The following is an 18,999-nucleotide window of genomic DNA, read 5'->3' as shown; positions in this document are numbered from 1 at the left end:
GTGCTCGACTGCTGGGTCACCCTCTAAGGCCTCCTTGTAAATGGGAGTGCAAGTGCACTTGTATGAATGGCACTCCAATCACTTCTATGGTGCTGTGGGCGCTGCTGGAGATTACAGTCTCTGCAGCCCCATAGCAGTGAATGGAGTTCTGGTCATGCTAGCTCACAAGGAGGCTTTAGGGGAACTTTTGGTCCCCGTCCTGTTGATCACTGGGGAACCCCACAATTTCAAGTTCTTTCAGACAATTCTTTGGTGCAAATTTTGCCATAATTGCATTGCATTTTGCATACTTAATCCCTTAGTATGCAAAATGCATTAGAAAGTTACAAACTGCAAACAAATCTTTAATCCTAATAACATCCTCTCCATTCACAGACCAGTCTGATTGCAACACAACGTGAACTCAATCAGCTGCAAGAACTCAGCAGCCACCAGAAGAAGCGGGCGACCGAGATCCTAAATCTGCTGCTGAAGGATCTGGGCGAGATTGGTGGCATTATTGGCACAAATGATGTCAAAACGGTAATTTTTTTACTTTTCTAGATTTTTTTTTTTATTTGTTTTACTTTTTTAAGGACTGGACTTCATCAGTTCATTCATAAAAAACATTAAAGAGGTTGTCCTTAACAGTCAAGGTGCTGCATTCCAAAGTATTGGAGTATATGCATATACATACGTGGTGCAGTTTTGGTTCTGTTATTGTGCAGTTTGACCTGTAAAATTAAGAAACTGCACTAAAAACATATCAAAACTGCATGCAGTTTTTGCATTTTCTCATGCAATTTTACATGCTCCCTCATGCACCATGTACATACACCCTTACAACCCTATTCACTTTAAAGGAGCTGAGGTGCATTACCAAACACCACCTATGTGTGTCGCTGTTTCTGTTCGAAAGTGGCCATGTTTTTCGAATCTTTGTCAACCCCCTTAAGAGTCCAGAATCTCATTGTGCAGCAATTCATGTTTTGTTGTGTCTTCTATATCAGATTTAACCCTTTGATTGTAGTTGGCTGATGTGAATGGAGTCATCGAAGAGGAGTTCACCATGGCTCGCCTCTACATTAGCAAAATGAAATCTGAGGTCAAGTCTTTAGCAAATCGCAGCAAGCAGCTGGAGACGGCACAGATTGAGGCAAACCGCAAAATAAATGCCACCGAAAAGGAGCTTGCGGCGTGCCAACTCCTCAGTTCCCAGGTAGGTAATGTATCCATATTTTCCAATGCAGTGGTTATAAATAATTGCAGTTGTGGATCAGTATCCACAAGCTGTTGTCTCTTCAGTGGTTGCAGAACTACAATTTCCAGCATGCCCTGATAGTCTGTGGCTGCCACGGTATGGTGAGAGCTGTAGTTTTGCCATCATCACACTACTAAGTGAAAGCCAATGAAGAAATATAGTTAGAGGTATTGATTAATTCTATAGCACTCCCGCAGGATGTTGGTGGTACTGCGCGCAGTTAAAGATTTCCTATATTAAACTACATTTGAAATTCTGGAGAGAAATTTTTAACTCTGGAGATTTTATATATTTCCTCCCAGCATGAAGCAAAGATCAAATCCCTGACCGATTACATGCAAAACATGGAGCAGCGGCGCAGGCAGCTGGAGGAAGCCCAGGACTCTCTCAATGAAGAGCTGGCAAAACTCCACGCACAAGGTAATGAGTCGTCTCCAATTAGAGCTCATTAATTGGGAATATAATTTTATTACAGCCTTGTATTATGCATGACCTCTGTGCACATGATACACATGTTCCCTGCTGAGTAGTTCATGATTTTGCTAGTTCCGTATTAATACGTGAATTCTGCGTTTATTAGAATTATTTGCTTATAAAGAGATACAGTTTATAGAAACATTTGGGAATTACAACGTCGAGTTGTTCAGAATATTAGTTTCCTCTTGGAAGTGTGGTTGATATTATAGAAGGAAACTGCACATGTGTGATATAGCAAGCTCCATTGTCCCTACACTCTGGTTGTTGGTGGGGTCACTGGGTTTAGACCTCTACTGATCACAAATTAAAGACCTTAAAGACCTTTAAGGCCAAAATTCTAAATATAAAATTTATGGTTTTGGAAACGGCAGAGTAGAGAATGAAAATCAAAAAATAAAAAATGGCTGCAGCAGGAAGGGATTTATACGAATAGAAAAATATGACTTTCAAGGGGCTGTGTCTAGTATTGCAACTCAACTCTAGTGATGAGAGTAGGATGAGCTGCAATATCTTACACAACCTGCGGACAGGTGAGGCGCTGTTTATGTAAAAGAAGAGACTTCAGTTCGTTGCACTTGAGAAAGGGCAAATTCGTGCCCAAAACGCGTTGTGTGTCCGAACTAATGAAAGACTGAATTTGTTCTATGGGTGAAGTGCAGATTGTTCTTTGGTCCTTGCAATGTTTTTTAATATGTCGTGCATTAAAGGGTTTTTCTGTATTCTCTATTGGTATATATGGATGTAATAGAGAAGCTTTGGCAGATTTATGTTTTACATGCGGGTTTATGTATTGCATCCATTGACATCAATTTGTGTCTGAAGCAAGGCAATATCTGGCACGTAATACATTTCTGTGTACTTATTGCTGTTTATTTCTGTACAGAAAAAATGCATGAAGTGTCCTTCCAGGATAAGGAAAAGGAGCACCTGACCCGACTTCAAGATGCCGAGGAGATGAAGGTTGGTCATGTCTTATATCACTGTGTTATATGACCTTTGTATAATCAGATTATAGTATGCATCAAAGAGAGGTGAAAATTTACATTGTGGACAGATCCTGTTAACATTAGGGAAAACCGCCAACTAAAATCTATTGAGCCCATTGACCGTCCCCCACTATCTCTGTGAGACCCAAGATGAGATACGGCTGGATTTGGAGGGATACAGGTTCTGTATACACATATATCCACAGATGTTACAGTTGGGTCTGTAGATCCTGCACATTCGTAGGTTGGTGACATCCCAGCTGGTCCCAGAAATTCTGGATCTGGTGACTGGGCAGGACCAGGAAATGTTGTAATCTGGTGGAGGTATTCCTAGGGAACCCTTGTGTGTTTGGGCAAGCATTATCCTGCTGGTGCCAGTTGCCCGCCCTGCCATGAGAGACCACACATGTAGCAGTGCCAGGATGTTCTGTACATATCACTGAACTGTTAGTGTTCTCGTATCACTACTAGGCATGTACTATAGGAAGGTGATAACCAATATAACAATCTTGTGTCACCAGAAAACTTTGGAGCAGCAGATGGAGAGTCACCGAGAGGCGCATCAGAAGCAGCTGTCTCGCCTACGGGATGAAATAGAAGAAAAGCAGAAAATGATCGATGACCTTAAGGAGTAAGTAGGGAATGGCGGCACTGTTACCCATCTCATACTGCCTGTATAGTAACACCGGCTGGTGGGATGGGTGAATATAGCGGAGGTATTTCAGGCAGTAGAAAATCCTTACTGATCTGAGGTGTTAAACTACATCTAGAATGTACACCCACACCTATGCTGGTTCTGGTGACACTAACCTATCTATCTGCAGGGCTGGGGTGATATGTTAGTTCTGGTAACAGTAACCTATCTATCTGCAGGGCTGGGGTGATATACTGGTTCTGGTGACAGTAACCTATCTATCTGCAGGGCTGAGGTGATATGCTGGTTCTGGTGACAGTAACCTATCTATCTGCAGGGCTGGGGTGATATGCTGGTTCTGGTGACAGTAACCTATCTATCTGCAGGGCTGGGGTGATATACTGGTTCTGGTGACAGTAACCTATCTATCTGCAGGGCTGGGGTGATATGCTGGGTCTGGTGACACTAACCTATCTATCTGCAGGGCTGGGGTGATATGCTGGTTCTGGTGACACTAACCTAACTCTCTGCAGGACTGGGGTGATATTCTGGTTCTGATGACACTAACCTATCTATCTGCAGGACTGGGGTGATATGCTGGTTCTGATGACACTAACCTATCTATCTGCAGGACTGGGGTGATATGCTGGTTCTGGTGACAGTAACCTATCTATCTGCAGGGCTGGGGTGATATGCTGGGTCTGATGACACTAACCTATCTATCTGCAGGGCTGGGGTGATATGCTGGTCCTGGTGACACTAACCTATCTATCTGCAGGGTGGGGTGATATGCTGGTCCTGGTGATAGTGTCATCATCTGCAGGACTGGGGTGATATGCTGGGTCTGATGACACTAACCTATCTATCTGCAGGACTGGGGTGATATACTGGTTCTGATGACACTAACCTATCTATCTGCAGGACTGGGGTGATATGCTGGTTCTGGTGACAGTAACCTATCTATCTGCAGAGCTGGGGTGATATGCTGGGTCTGGTGACACTAACCTATCTATCTGCGGGGCTGGGGTGATATGCTGGTCCTGGTGACACTAACCTATCTATCTGCAGAGCTGGGGTGATATGCTGGTTCTGGTGACACTAACCTATCTATCTGCAGGGCTGGGGTGATATGCTGGTCCTGGTGACACTAACCTATCTATCTGCAGGGCTGGGGTGATATGCTGGGTCTGGTGACACTAACCTATCTATCTGCAGAGCTGGGGTGATATGCTGGTCTGGTGACACTAACCTATCTATCTGCAGAGCTGGGGTGATATGCTGGGTCTGGTGACAGTAACCTATCTACCTGCAGGGCTGGGGTGATATACTGGGGTCTGGTGACACTAACCTATTGAAAACAACGTTTCAGTAGGTATAATTGACATGCTGCGATTTACAAAACCAGTTTGTTTGTTTTTTTTATAATCGCAGCATGTCCACTACAGATATTTTTCTAAAGTGTGTGGATGGGATTATCCAGAATCCCATCCAATTTGCAGGTACTGTAGAACCCTACATTTTTTGGCACGGCGTTTCCACCAAGTGAGGCCTCAGCATCAAAATCTTTCATGCACAGCCATTCACTGATCCTGGCTGCTATTCTGTACAGAAGAATAAGAATGTGCAATACCTCAATAGAGGCCAAACTGAAACTCTTAAGCCTCTGTTAGGTGAATGGCGGCCTATGGGATATGTTAGATGTATTTGCTAGGACCTTCATACAGTGTTTGGACAGTACAGTCTGAATACCTCCAGTTTTTGTCTGTGTTGTTGTGCAAGAGCTGAAGTGCAGGTTACTTATTTTTACTTTTCGCATTACCTTTACAGCCTCAACCAGAAGCTGCAACTCCAGAAAGACAAACTGACCTCCGACTATGAGAAACTGAAGGCCGAGGATGAACAGAGAGAGATGGAACTGCAAAAACTTGTGTAAGTGCCCCAACTCCCCTCTTTAGGCAGATGGTTACATGATAATATTCTGTCTGCAGCCACCACTAGGGGGAGCTCCCTGTAGACTGGCTATACATTGAACTCAATAATAAAACTGTAAATGGGAAATCAAATTAATGTCCAGAAATAGCAGTCACTATGTGAACCTTCACCATCAGTATGGCGACATACGTCAGCCAATGTCTAACTTTTAAATGATCTTCTCCTGAAGTGTGAGGTTTTGTTCTCTGATATATTGCCTGACTGTATTGTATATCTGTACTATCTGCCCATCGTAGATGGTCAGGCAGTATATGGGATTATTGTCTCTGTCTTACATCCATAGGGAGCTGAATGAGAAGAGGGAGCAATCACGGGAGGATCTCAAAGGCTTAGAGGAGACGGTGGTATGTAGCCTGCATGAGCTCCGACGTCATTATCATGTTGCTTTGTGTTACGTAGTTATGGAGTATGGTAACATCTCTAAGGTTAATTCATTTGGTCAAAAGACATCTGAACAGACCACCTGCTTTCCCAGGCCAGACTCACTTTCCCTATTTGTCACATTAGGGTGTCTCCCCACTTCTCCAGTGCAGGCTTTACGTCACTGCCATAGTCTCCTATTTCCGCCTACATCACTGGTCCCACCTGTCATATCAGGGTCTGTTCACACTTCTCAGTCCAGGTCCTACATCACTTCCCCCCATCAGTCACAGCAGGGCCTGTCCCACTTCCCAGTCCAGGTCCTACATCACTGCCCTTCATCAGTCACAGCAGGGCCTGTCCCACTTCCCAGTCCAGGTCCTACATCACTGCCCCCCCCCATCAGTCAAATCAGGGCCTATCCCACTTCTCAGTCCAGGCCCTACATCATTGCCCCTCATTAGTCACATCAGGGTCCTGTCCCACTTCTCAGTCCAGGCCCTACATCATTGCCCCTCATTAGTCACATCAGGGCCTGTCCCCACTTGCTCACCCCCAACCCCACATCACTGCCGTTCCTCCCCATTATTCTCTAAACATCTCCAGTAATTTGTTGTTTGTGATAACATATTAGATTTTTTTAAATCCTGAAATCTCTTGCCATCTTTCCTCTATAGGCCCGTGAACTTCAGACCTTACATAACCTGCGCAGGCTCTTTGTTCAGGATCTCACCACCAGAGTGAAGAAGGTTTGTGTCTTCTGTGATATCTTCCTAGCAACAGAGTCATTCTCTAGTAAATGCCGACAAACCCCTGGGGGTCGTACAAGTACTTAAGTGCTAAGAGAATGCAATGGGTTTACCTGCAATCCTAACCTAATGGAAAACCATAGAAACCAGAATCCTAATACTACGGTGTATTGTATCTAATGACAAGCTCTACTGCATGTAGAAAACTCAGCTCTGCTTCTGCTAGGAGGCAGAGATTACAGCAGGGAGCTTAAGGGCTTGTTCACTTGGGGGCCGGTGGGGCGGATCTTGGCACCGGGAGTGACGCAGGGAGCCGCGTCACTCTCGGTTCAAAACCCGCCTGCCACGACCGTCGTGGTCGCGGCTTCCCCCTCCGGAGTCGGCTCAAATGAATAGGCCGACACCGGAGGTTGCTTCCGCCTGAAGCAAGGGCAGCTCGCTTCTTTTTTCCGCTATCAGCAACATACAGATAGCGGAAGAAAGAACGCTAGTGGTCTCCATAGACCACCATTGTATGGAGGCGGATTTTGAGGCGAAATCCGCTGTCAAAATCTGCCTCCTTGCCCCCGTGTGAACTAGCCCTAATAAATCAGCATCCTACTTGATCTTTCCGCGGATTCCACATCCAATTCAGATTCCACGGCTTCATTGATCAAGTCCATTGATCTGGGTCTAATCGGCAGTAGAGTGACATGGACTACTTTGTGCCCGAACATGGCAGTGGAAAATGAATAGAAATTTCTCTCCATTTTCTGGCATGTGAGCGTACCCTTAGCCTTTGTTACATGATCAAGTCTCCTGCCTCTGGGGATTCTTCATCATGTCAGATACAAGTGTTTGTTTTCTCACCCTTTATGCTCCTGGATTAAGATCTTGCTATGTTTGCAGAGTGTGGAGTTGGACAGTGATGATGCTGGAGGAAGCGCGGCACAGAAACAGAAGATTTCCTTCTTGGAGAACAATCTGGAGCAGCTGACAAAAGTTCACAAACAGGTGAGAGCTGAACCCTGCTGACTGACAAGCTGTTCTTTGCAGTGATCCGCAGCAGAACACATCTGGATGTATGTGTATAGTACGTCCACTAGGTGGCGCTAGTCCATAAGTAAATGCAGGTCACTATTGCTGCTAATGTCCATTCTAAAGTCTACGGGCAGAATTATCTAGACTGGTGTATTATAGTTAGTCTTGATGATCCCATTGATGGCAGAGGATTCACCTGATACATGATGAGATGCCTTGTTATAAATCACGTGCATCCCCTGCTGGGTTGTTCCTTCTCTGCCGTAATCTTTGCCAGCTCAAAAAGCACAAAAGTGAACATAGTGCGGACGATGGCCCTGCTCACTTTGTGGTGTAAAATCATAATCTGCCACTATTTTATTGCCAAGTGGTGTTAAAAAGGTTGCAAAACGTGGGTTACAAAACAAGTCCCCCTAGTGGCTGCCATTATGATTACAGGGTAAATCGGCATTAACATCACATATAAACAAGCACGACTAGGCCATAACTAGCACATAACAGACGGCATACATACCGGACATGAGAAGACATGTGCAGGTTGCTAAAGCCAGGTCATAAATGTCTATAAGAGAAGTCCTTGTGATTGCTGGTAACCTAGAGCAGGGGCGGCCGGAAGGTGCGCTCTGACCCCTGATCTTCCAGATATTGGACATCCTTAATACCAGACGCTGCCCCAATGTTGTGGCTGTTCTCCTGATCCTCTTGTGTTCCTTGCAGCTGGTCCGGGATAACGCAGATCTGCGCTGTGAACTTCCTAAACTAGAGAAACGTCTTCGGGCCACGGCTGAGAGAGTCAAAGCCTTGGAAGGTGCTCTTAAGGAAGCCAAAGAGAACGCCATGAGGGACCGCAAGCGCTACCAGCAGGAGGTTGACCGCATCAAGGAAGCTGTGAGAGCGAAGAACATGGCACGGAGAGTGCACTCTGCCCAGATTGGTGAGCAGCGGGTTGGAATGAGCTTTGTCCTTGAGATCTGTATTGAGTAGTTGTCAGCGGAGTGCTCCTTTACCTACATTTATTCCTTCTGACCCCTTCCTATACATATGCACTCTGGACTGAGTCTGCACATGTTCACAATAAGGACAAGGGAATAAGCCGCTGATGGAAACCTCTTATGGATACTTGTCTCACAAGAGGACAAAGGATAGGCCATGTTGAAATCCAACTGCCCAATCCTTTCCTCTGTTCTCTGCCTTGGGTGACAGTCAACATCCCAATGCACCTTCGATGGTCTTCACATTCTGTAAACATTTATGTAAAGTTTAGCCACTTTAAGACTGACTATAGATGTAGTGTAATTAGATTAGATTATTTACATGTCATGTAACTTTTCATTTAAACCTTAGTACTGGCGCCACCCTTGCCTTCAGGTTGTATCTGGTATTGCAGCTGAACGCCATTCAGGACTTTACTGTCATACTAGTCACAGTCCGCGGCTTAGAGTGGCGCTCTTTGCAGGAGGGAACATAGACAATTTTTCAAACCTCTTTAAGTGGTCAAAGGACGTTCCAGCCATGTTTTCTCATCATGTCGGGATGAGGCTGGATTAGGCTGTTTTTAGCAACAATCATACTTATTAGCAATGTCTGTTAGGCCGGGTTCACATCTGCATTTGGACCTTTCCCTTCCCCTATCCGCGTGAAATATGCAAACAGCTCTTTTCTCTACGCATTTTTTGTGCAGAAACTACACGGACCCCATTATAGTCTATGGGGTCCGCGGGTTTCCTTAGGTAACCACTTTTTTATGCGGATTAGGTTTCCGTTCAGGGGGTCCCCAAGCAGACTCCCCGAATGGAAACCCAAACGCAGTTGTGGTCCAGGCCATATAGCAGACCATAACCCGTGCTATTTCTTTGGGTGCAACATCTATAAGTGACCTGGTTAAACAAACTTTTTTATATTAATCCAGCAAAACCAATTCGCCCCGGACATTACCCAGCATCCTCTCCTACAGCGGTACACGCTATCCGAGGAGGTGGAGGTTCATCTTACTACCACAACACAAAATAAGTGACAAAGGTAAGTGAACGTGGATGAGAACTTATCAGCATCAGTGTCATCTAGTCATGCCCATCACTATACCATTGTAAAGGCTGAGGGAGACGAGGTATAAACTGACACATTGTAACAGAATATTCCATACACTGGGTCACATACCTTGTACTGATCCTGCACTAGAATTCACTGCTGTATTCATAGTTCTGCAACTTCAGAGCTGAAATCTCACAGCTGCTGGTAAGTGCTTTCAATCATGGTACACTAATTCTGTTATTCTTAATATCGCCACTAGTTGGCGCTGTCAGCTCAATTTAAAGGGAATGTGTCACCCTTTTAAAATGTATTAAAAGCAGAAATGAAGTGAAAAGTAAAATACTGAATTTATCACTTTTTTTGTAATTTGTTTTTATTTTCTGATTGCGGATTGATTAATTCTATTCCCTTATAGGGCTCGGCCATCTTGCCTGAGCTTCTCCTCTGCTCTATTAACAGCATTTAGTGATCTGCTTTACAGCATAATCATGGCCATAGGCAGCAATAGTCTGGAGCCGACTCATTGAGGTCTATGGGAGAGTTTTTTTTTGGACATGTTCTTTGTAGGGAGGGGGAAAAGATAAGATGTGACATCCTCTATTGTCAGTAGTGATGTAATGCTAGCTCAGTGGTGTTACCTATAGAGAGGTTATCTAATATTGCAGTCTCGTCTGTGATGTAATGTTGAAAAGAAAACTTCTATAGAATTGGTGAGTGTAAGTCTATTATTAGGCTTGGAGACCAGAGTGAAAATTGCGGGATTTAGTACTTTTTAAAATATAGATGGTGGCGTAGAAAATAAAAAAGTAGAAATAAATACATATTTTATTTATAATTATTATATGTCATTTCCTGGTGACACGTTCCCTTTGAAGTGTATGGAGTCTTTATGCTTATGGTATACACTACTGTATATGTGACTGTTACTTGTAAGAAACCTAAAGATGGGTACACGTAATAAACTCACATTTCTCTATGCTGGCTCAGGTAATGTTACCCTCTCTGTACTTGTGGATAGGTCTATCAGATAGTCTGCCTGACATGGTCCATGTAGTTCTCCTGGCTCCGCAGTCCTCTGCACTTCAGTGACTTCTCATGGTTATGACCTCCTCCTCCATTACTGGTGTACACATCTGATATTGTGTCCTGTGGTCCATGTCTATCACCTCTCTGTATACAGGGTGTCTCTACTAAGCCTCGCTGGGCTAATGAGTGTGGATTAGTAATTGCACATCCTGTACAAGGAAATTGAGCAGCTCCGAGGAATTTCTGGTTAATATTTAGTAGTAATAACCAGGAGATGGCAGGTAATGGAGGACGGGGGCACAGGAATGTCAATACTGTGTGCAGGGGCCACTATGGGACATAATACTGTGTGCAGGGGCCACTATGGGGCATAATACTGTGTGCAGGGGCCACTATGGGGCATAATACTGTGTGCAGGGGCCACTATGGGGCATAATACTGTGTGCAGGAGCCACTATGGGACATAATACTGTGTGCAGGGGCCACTATGGGACATAATACTGTGTGCAGAGGCCACTATGGGGTATAATACTGTGTGCAGGGGCCACTATGGGGCATAATACTGTGTGCAGGAGCCACTATGGGACATAATACTGTGTGCAGGGGCCACTATGGGACATAATACTGTGTGCAGGGGCCACTATGGGGCATAATACTGTATGCAGGGGCCACTATGGGGCATAATACTGTGTGCAGGAGCCACTATGGGACATAATACTGTGTGCAGGGGCCACTATGGGGCATAATACTGTGTGCAGGGGCCACTATGGGACATAATACTGTGTGCAGGGGCCACTATGGGGCATAATACTGTGTGCAGGGGCCACTATGGAGCATAATACTGTGTGCAGGAGCCACTATGGAGCATAATACTGTGTGCAGGGGCCACTATGGGGGATAATACTGTGTGCAGGGGCCACTATGGAGCATAATACTGTGTGCAGGGGTCACTATGGGGTATAATACTGTGTGCAGGGGCCACTATGGGGGATAATACTGTGTACAGGGGCCACTATGGGGGATAATACTGTGTGCAGGGGCCACTATGGGGCATAATACTGTGTGCAGGAGCCACTATGGAGCATAATACTGTGTGCAGGGGCCACTATGGGGGATAATACTGTGTGCAGGGGCCACTATGGAGCATAATACTGTGTGCAGGGGTCACTATGGGGTATAATACTGTGTGCAGGGGCCACTATGGGGGATAATACTGTGTACAGGGGCCACTATGGGGGATAATACTGTGTACAGGGGCCACTATGGGGGATAATACTGTGTACAGGGGCCACTATGGGGTATAATACTGTGTGCAGGGGCCACTATGGAGTATAATACTTTGTGCAGGAGCCACTATGGGACATAATACTGTGTGCAGGGGCCACTGTGGGGTATAATACTGTGTGCAGGGGCCACTGTGGGGTATAATACTGTGTGCAGGGGCCACTATGGGACATAATACTGTGTGCAGGGGCCACTATGGGGCATAATAGAGCACACAGGAATGCATAGGAGGGAGGGGGGGGGCATGTCAAAAGTTCGCCACGGGGCCCCGCCATTCCTAGTTACGCCACTGGCTGCAGTACCTGATCTGGCTTCTATGCAGAGATCAGCGCTGTCTGCTTCCTGCTCCATTCTCTGTATCAGCTCCTGAGAAAAGCCGATCAGTGGGGGTGCCACATGTTAGGCAATCACAGATCTGATATTTAGGACTCAAGCCTGGACAACTCCTTTTAAATACGTTTCACCTGTAAAACTAAGAAACTCCACCAAAAATCACAGTAAAATTTGCACAGAGAGTGTACCCTAGGGCGCCATTCACATGTATGTTTGTGAACTCCTTATACAAAGTGCATTGTGCCCCACCTATTGTAATAAGAGGGGCCTGAGCGCAGCTTTTACTTCCGTCCATACTTAAACATGCTTGTCTCTCTCTCCCAACAGATTAGAAGATCATCGCTAAGCATGTGGCGCCACCAACCTCACGCTCGCCAGTCGTACACATGTCATTGCACCTTTCTGAGCTCTTAACAATCATGAAAACCAGCCCCGACTCTCGCATTTTATCCAGCTTCATCGAAAAGCCCATCAATGTACAGAGTCGCACTTATCTCAGCCTATGTAATGTATAGAACATATGAGTTCTGCCGCTGTGACCTTAAGTGACCCGCCATTTTGGTGCTGTCATTTTGCCCTGTATGTGTTCTTGTTACCCCTGAAAAGGTTAATTGGCCTAAAGATGGGGTCATTGCCCTGTTACGTCTTACCCACCCTCCTTACAATGGTTCTGCCTAAATCAGGAGACCAGAGCAATTTACAGGGTACGGCTACATGAATTTAGAGAAGAGAAGAAGGTAATATTATAACTAACGTAAGTAGTAAATACGAGGATGACCAAAGCCGCCATTTGTCAGCCAGGTCTAGCCTATGTCTCTAAGGTCATGGGTAGGTATGGAGAAAGGGGAGGGGCTAACATTTTAAAGGCGTTGTCCAGAATTGGACAAACTTCCAGAAACGGCGCCACATCTATCTACAGGTTGTGTCTGGTATTGCAGCCATGTGTTTAGAAAGCAGCCATGTTTTTCGTATTCTCTTCCACCTCTGGTTAACCGGTTGCCCTTAATATCAATTAGCTTTTCAGAACAAATTCCCGGTCACAGCGGACACATTTTTTTTTTTTTTTTACTTTTTTTTCAAGCACATTGCAAAAGAGATTTGAATGTATTCGACAAGCCCTATACCACCGTAGCCGATACGGCCGCGCCCAGGGTAAGCTTGACACCATTAACATTTGCAAAGATGACTTTTATGCCTTCTTTAACCCTTATGTGCCAGTTCAAAAATTAACAAAAGAAAAAAAAAAAAAAAGGAAAAAAAAAGTTTCTTTAAGGAGTAACTGCCAGTGTGTAGTCTTAGTAGGTGTATCTTTCTTTACAGAACTTTAAGACTTCTATTAGACGATTTGCGGTGAAGGAAACGGAAACTGGTGGACGGGCCTGTCCTGTACAATACGCTCCGTGTACAATATTCTAATGTTGTTATGTTTTTTTGGTTAATTTATTGGTTTGGGGTTTTTTGTGAATAGTTTTTTTTTTTCCGTTGCTTTAAATGTTAATTTATAATGTAAATGAAGCGAATATAGTGTATAACGCAGGAACATGTATACCCCATGAGTGATGGAGGCAGGAGGGGGGAATGTAACATTTGGGGAGGTTTCCAAGGACTGCAAAATTAATGGCCTGTATATGGGATAGGCCGTCGGTATCCGATCATTGGGGCATCTTCATTGATCAGCTGATTGGGAAAGGGCCATGGCACAATGGTGTGGCACAGTGACTGTGCCTAGTAGCAGCTCAGAGCATTTTGAATGGGCCCAAGCTGCAGTACCAGGTATAGCCACTATTGGAAGTATGGCGCTGTGGTAAATAACAAAGGAAACACCAGACTCTCTGTAGCTGATCATTTGATTGTCGGGGTTTCCAAGTTGGACCCCTTTGATCTGATATTGATGATGCATCCATAGGATCAGCAACCAATTTTTTTGTCCTTGGGAACCCCTTGAAGAAACTAATTTATTTTGTACAAACTTTTAGAAAATAAATTCAGTATTTTTATTGAATTGTTTCAATAAGCATCACAAATCTTAGAAATATTTATTAATCTTAAAATCAAAAAAAATGTTAAATATTTGTGCTCCCCTAGAAGAATTGTCATAAAGCTGGTGTCAGAGGTCAATAATAATACAGATTTCAACTCACGAGATCCTGGACCTTGCCAATCAGATGATTAAAGGGGTCTCCTAAATTTGGTTCATTAGAACCACAGATGCGGTGGGGAGGTGTGAGTGTTGCCGCCACATTATGGACATCTGAGACCAGAATACAGATTTAGTTTGTGACCTCGTTCAGGCAGTAACTCTGATTTTCTGCAGTGACGCCAGTATCTGATCAGCCAGTCAGATTTTCTGGCTCATTGTGGATTATTTTTCAGAGTTGGAACTGAAGGGAGTTCTACGGGATTGCAGTAACATGACAGCCCAGTGACTTGGGTGGCGCTGTTTTTGGAAAAAGGCTACCATGTTGTTTTTTTAATCCTGGACATGCCATTTAAGCAAAAAATATTTTTGCTTGTAAAATGAAAAAAAAAAAAATTAAAGGGGTTGTCCAGGAATTGAACAAACCCCTGGGGGTGGTGTGACATTTAAAAAAAAAATCCATACTCCTCTGTGTGCAGTGCTCCGTTGTCCTCTGCTGGTGTCTGGTCCTCTTCGCTGGTTGTCCCCCGCCCCGCATGACCATTGAGACCAATTGGTGGCCTCAGCAGTTGCTGGAGAGGTTCCTTAAGACAACTGAGGCCACTGATTGATGTCAGCGGTCACACAGGGCAGAAGACTTATGGCAATCAGGACACCGCGTGAGAACGGAGCGGGCAATGGGGTGCCAGAGACAGGTGATAGGTAGTATGTTTTTGTTTTTTGTTACACCTCCCCCAGTTTCCAAAGGGATTTGTCCAACTCTAAGACAACCCCTTTAAGGTGGTTGTCCAGCAGATAAATTTATTTTGTTACAAAGGGGTTAAAAAAAAATCAAAGAAGCAATGCTCATGTCGGCACTTCCCATCCAAGTACCTGGAAGTGTCAGAACTGGAGGAAGTCGGTGAGAGGAGTGACTTCTTTTTGTTTATTTTTTTTAATCCATTCTGAGCCATTTGTAGAAGTTTTTTTGTTTTTTTTTAACCCATTGGACAATCCCTTTTAATTCTAATCACCTTCCACTACTACAAGACGATACGGAAATATCAGATGAAATTCCTCAGAATTTCAAATATTTCAGGTTTTTTTAAAAAAAATGTTTTAATTGTTAAATAATTTATTATAAATTGAATCTATTCAGAAATACTTTATCCACTCCGACTGTAATTACAAATCTCTGGTTACAATGCCGTTTCTTTCTATTTTTGTCGATTTCTTTTTGTAACTGTATATATTTTCTGTTTTCCTAAAAACAGATTTTTTTTTTCTTCCAATATTCATTGTTGGATTAGACGAAGAAGCTTTTTGTAGCGCTGTATATGTCCGATGGTGGTTGTGTCCCGTGTATATGTGTCGTAGCGTTCATTTTAGGGAACAAATAAAGGAAACGTCATTTTTAGATGGAAGATCAAACGTAACAAAAACATCAGATTTTTTTTGCTCTATAAAGGACTTTTTTGCTTTTGCCGACAGATTTTATCTGTAACATATTTCAAACTGTTCCGGCTGCAAAAGGGTCTCGCAGGAATCCCCCCCAGGACACGTCTCCAGCTCTTACTATGACAGATGTATGATACACTGGCAGATTGCATGGTATTTTATCTGAAAATGTCAAACTGAAAAAAAAATCTAATAAAATTGAATTACAGTTTACGTCTCGTGTCCGCCCCTTACTCCAAATAATGATGGGTTGAAAGCACGAAACTGAAATTTTACTGTCTCACTTTTTGTAATGTTGATGTGACCGCTCAGGCCAGTGATTGGCTGATGGAGTTACCTGAGAAGTTTGGGGTGGACTGGAGGGAATGGGGGAGGGGCACATCCCAAATCGAGGTCAGGCAAGTATATATAATTTCTTATTGTATTTTATCCCAATTCTGGTCCCCAGTTAGTTTCTCAGTGATCTCATAAAACCCCTTTAATTCAATGTTACTGCCTTTGTGATGCAGCCCCTTTAAGGGCTCGTGCACATGGAGTTAATGCAAGTGCGTTTTAGCATAATACACGTGTATAGAATACACATGTTAAAATAACTCTCCCATTGACTTCAGTGAAATTTTTTACATGTGTATTATGCTAAAATGCACTCGCGTTAACTCCGTGTGCACGAGCCCGTATATGGGATACCAGTAGTTTTGGGCGATGGGGGCAGAGTTAGAACTGCGGGGTGAATCGGTGGTGACTATTTGGAACAAGTTATTTATATGGGCTACAGTATTTGAAATACACCCCAAAATGATTACAAACCCAGAACAGTTTTCTTTAAGGGAACCTACCATATTGCAAATGGAGTCCATTTACAATATGGTAGGTATTTAGGTCCATATTGCAATGCAGATTGATATATAGTCTTATGGGAAAAGATTCTGTATATACTATTCTCAATATTTTGAATATTCTTTTATAACATTGTAACATTTTGTTTTAGATTTTTGTTCTATATTTTAAATGGATGTTACAGTTTATTGTTTAACCATTGAGAATGCTTAAAGGGATCCTATCATTGGATACCCTTTTTTCTGACTAACACGTAGGAATAGCCTTAAGAAAGGCTTTTCTTCTCCTACCTTTAGATGTCTTCTCCGTGCCGCTGTTCGGTAGAAATCCCGGTTTTCTTCGGTATACAAATGAGTTCTCTCGCAGCACTGGTGGCGTCCCCAATGCTGCAAAAGAACTCTCCAGCGCCACCTCCATCTTCTTCTGGAACGCCCTCTCCCTGTCTTCTCCTCTCCTGGGTTTCAATCTTCCAGGCCTCAAGCCTCGGGCAGAGCCGACTGCACATGCCCAGTTCACAAGAAAATAGATGCTTACACAGTAAGCTGGTGTAAGCGGCCATTTTCTTGCGGCCACTTACACAGTAAGCTAGTGTAAGCGGGCATTTTCTTGCGGCCCAGACATGCGCAGTTGGCTCAGTCCGAGGCCTAGAAGATTGACACTCAGGAGGAAGAAGACACAGAGAGAGGGTGTTCCAGAAGAAGATGAAGGCAGTGCTGGAGAGTTTTCTCGCAGCATTGGGAACGCCCCCGGTGCTGCGAGAGAACTCATTTGCATGCCGAAGAGAAACGGGTCTTCCAACAAAAGGGCGGCACAGAGAAGACTTTCTTAAGGCTATTCCGACGTGTTAGTCAGAAAAAAAGGGTATCCAATGTTAGGATCCCTTTAAAGAGAGTCCATCACCTCCTCTAGTCATTTTAATCCCCCAATGCTAGGGTGGCCACCAGGGCAGTGGGAGTTTATCCTCTCGCCTCACCAAGACATCAGCAAAGTCCCATACATGCACAGTATGGTTTTGTAGTCCTCGATGTATTTGTGCAGGATTTCACTCATGATTTGGCAACATCAGACCAACGGGAGGACCTGAGGAAGACCCCTGCAAGACTAAGGACCTGAGGGTAGAATCTCCGATTGATCCCCAGCCGAATAGATGAGTATACAGTATTTTATGTCTCCGTAAGGGTTAGTTTACTGGAATAACCCTTTAAGTGATTTTTGTATCCATTTCTTAGGTCCAATAATCCAGAATCTCGAATACCATATCTGTTATGCCCCATTGAGCTCTGATTAATGTATATGTATTTGACATCTGAGTGCAGTAGATTTTTGGATTTCTTTAGTACGTGTCCGTAGAGATTTCGGAGCCATTTATCGCCTTCCTAACTATTTTTCACCTATTCTGTACTGACACGGCTTTTAATGATTTTGGCCCTGTACATTTTCGCTGTAGAGGTTTCACCTTCCATCCACCTCTTCACTTATCTCTGAGATGTCTCTTTGATGGACGGGGCGAGTCCTCGCTTTGTTTCCCTGTTTTAAATTGGCTTGAAAATCTCAAAACTTTACAATATCTTCATATAGACTTATTCACAGATCTCCAGACGCTGTACAATCACCTTCATTCCCGTAAGGGCCAGTTCTACATATAGATGTGACTTCCAAACTACATACTGGCCTGCTAATGCCTCTGGGCCGGTGGCTTTGTCTGGGAGGATGTGATATTGTATAATTCTGTCGCTAGGCCTCACGTCATTGCTTTGCCTAACGCCCGGCTCCGGTTACCGGCGTCTCGGGTTCCCTGCACAATGTTTTATCTATGTGACTCATCTCCAGATTCTGAGAAATCCCAAAAAAGGACTGAATCCTCTTCATATTTTATAGGAAGGCAAAGTGGAAGAGGTAAAAGAATTTTTTCAATTGTATATAAAGTTATAATTTACTTGGTGTCTGCACCTGCTGTGAAATATATATAAGTTGTATTTCTGTCCAACCCCCTGATTCATTTCTTACTATATAGTATAGCGGTCAGGGTGCTGTATTTCTGACAAAAGGTTCCAAATCCTCTACACAGAGACCTAAAACATTCTGTCTACCAGCAGCCACCACTAGAGGGAGCCTACTACATACTGGTGAGTTCAGTGTAAGTGAGCTCCCTCTACTGGTGATTGCTGGTAGCCAGAAAATTAGCCTCATACCTCTGGCTAGTAGGAGACCTGGACCTTTGTGTCAATGCTATGACTGTCAAAGTATATTAATAAAATTTAGACGGCACAGAATGTACACAGAGGTACATATATACATTTCAGATCTGTTACTCTCGTCCACAAAATCACTTCATAACTGCTTTACTTCCATACATCACCTGCTTTGTCACTGTCTAATGCTCCACCTGTCCTCTCCATACCAATGTTCTTAGACTTGTACACTCTGTTTCCTCATTCTCATTCCCGTTTCCAAGT

At 43.9% G+C, this 18,999-nt stretch overlaps 1 protein-coding gene across 1 annotated transcript in view; it reads left to right on the top strand.

Annotated features, from left to right (window-relative positions):
* Positions 1-12,781, top strand: part of KIF5C (kinesin family member 5C) — a 39,460-nt gene extending 26,679 nt beyond the window's left edge. The window contains exons 15-26 of the mRNA XM_075284514.1: positions 376-522; positions 1,010-1,198; positions 1,543-1,660; positions 2,601-2,677; positions 3,225-3,334; positions 5,165-5,266; positions 5,613-5,673; positions 6,367-6,438; positions 7,327-7,431; positions 8,176-8,392; positions 9,368-9,477; positions 12,460-12,781. Of these exons, the coding sequence (XP_075140615.1) occupies positions 376-522; positions 1,010-1,198; positions 1,543-1,660; positions 2,601-2,677; positions 3,225-3,334; positions 5,165-5,266; positions 5,613-5,673; positions 6,367-6,438; positions 7,327-7,431; positions 8,176-8,392; positions 9,368-9,468 (1,299 nt within the window). The 3' untranslated portion in view covers positions 9,469-9,477; positions 12,460-12,781. The remainder of the gene's footprint in view (positions 1-375; positions 523-1,009; positions 1,199-1,542; positions 1,661-2,600; positions 2,678-3,224; positions 3,335-5,164; positions 5,267-5,612; positions 5,674-6,366; positions 6,439-7,326; positions 7,432-8,175; positions 8,393-9,367; positions 9,478-12,459) is intronic.
* Positions 12,782-18,999: the final 6,218 nt, after the last annotated feature.

The sequence above is a fragment of the Leptodactylus fuscus genome, chromosome 8, assembly GCF_031893055.1.
Source record: "Leptodactylus fuscus isolate aLepFus1 chromosome 8, aLepFus1.hap2, whole genome shotgun sequence".
Classification (NCBI taxonomy): domain Eukaryota; kingdom Metazoa; phylum Chordata; class Amphibia; order Anura; family Leptodactylidae; genus Leptodactylus; species Leptodactylus fuscus.
This window is presented reverse-complemented; position numbering and strand designations above follow the sequence as displayed.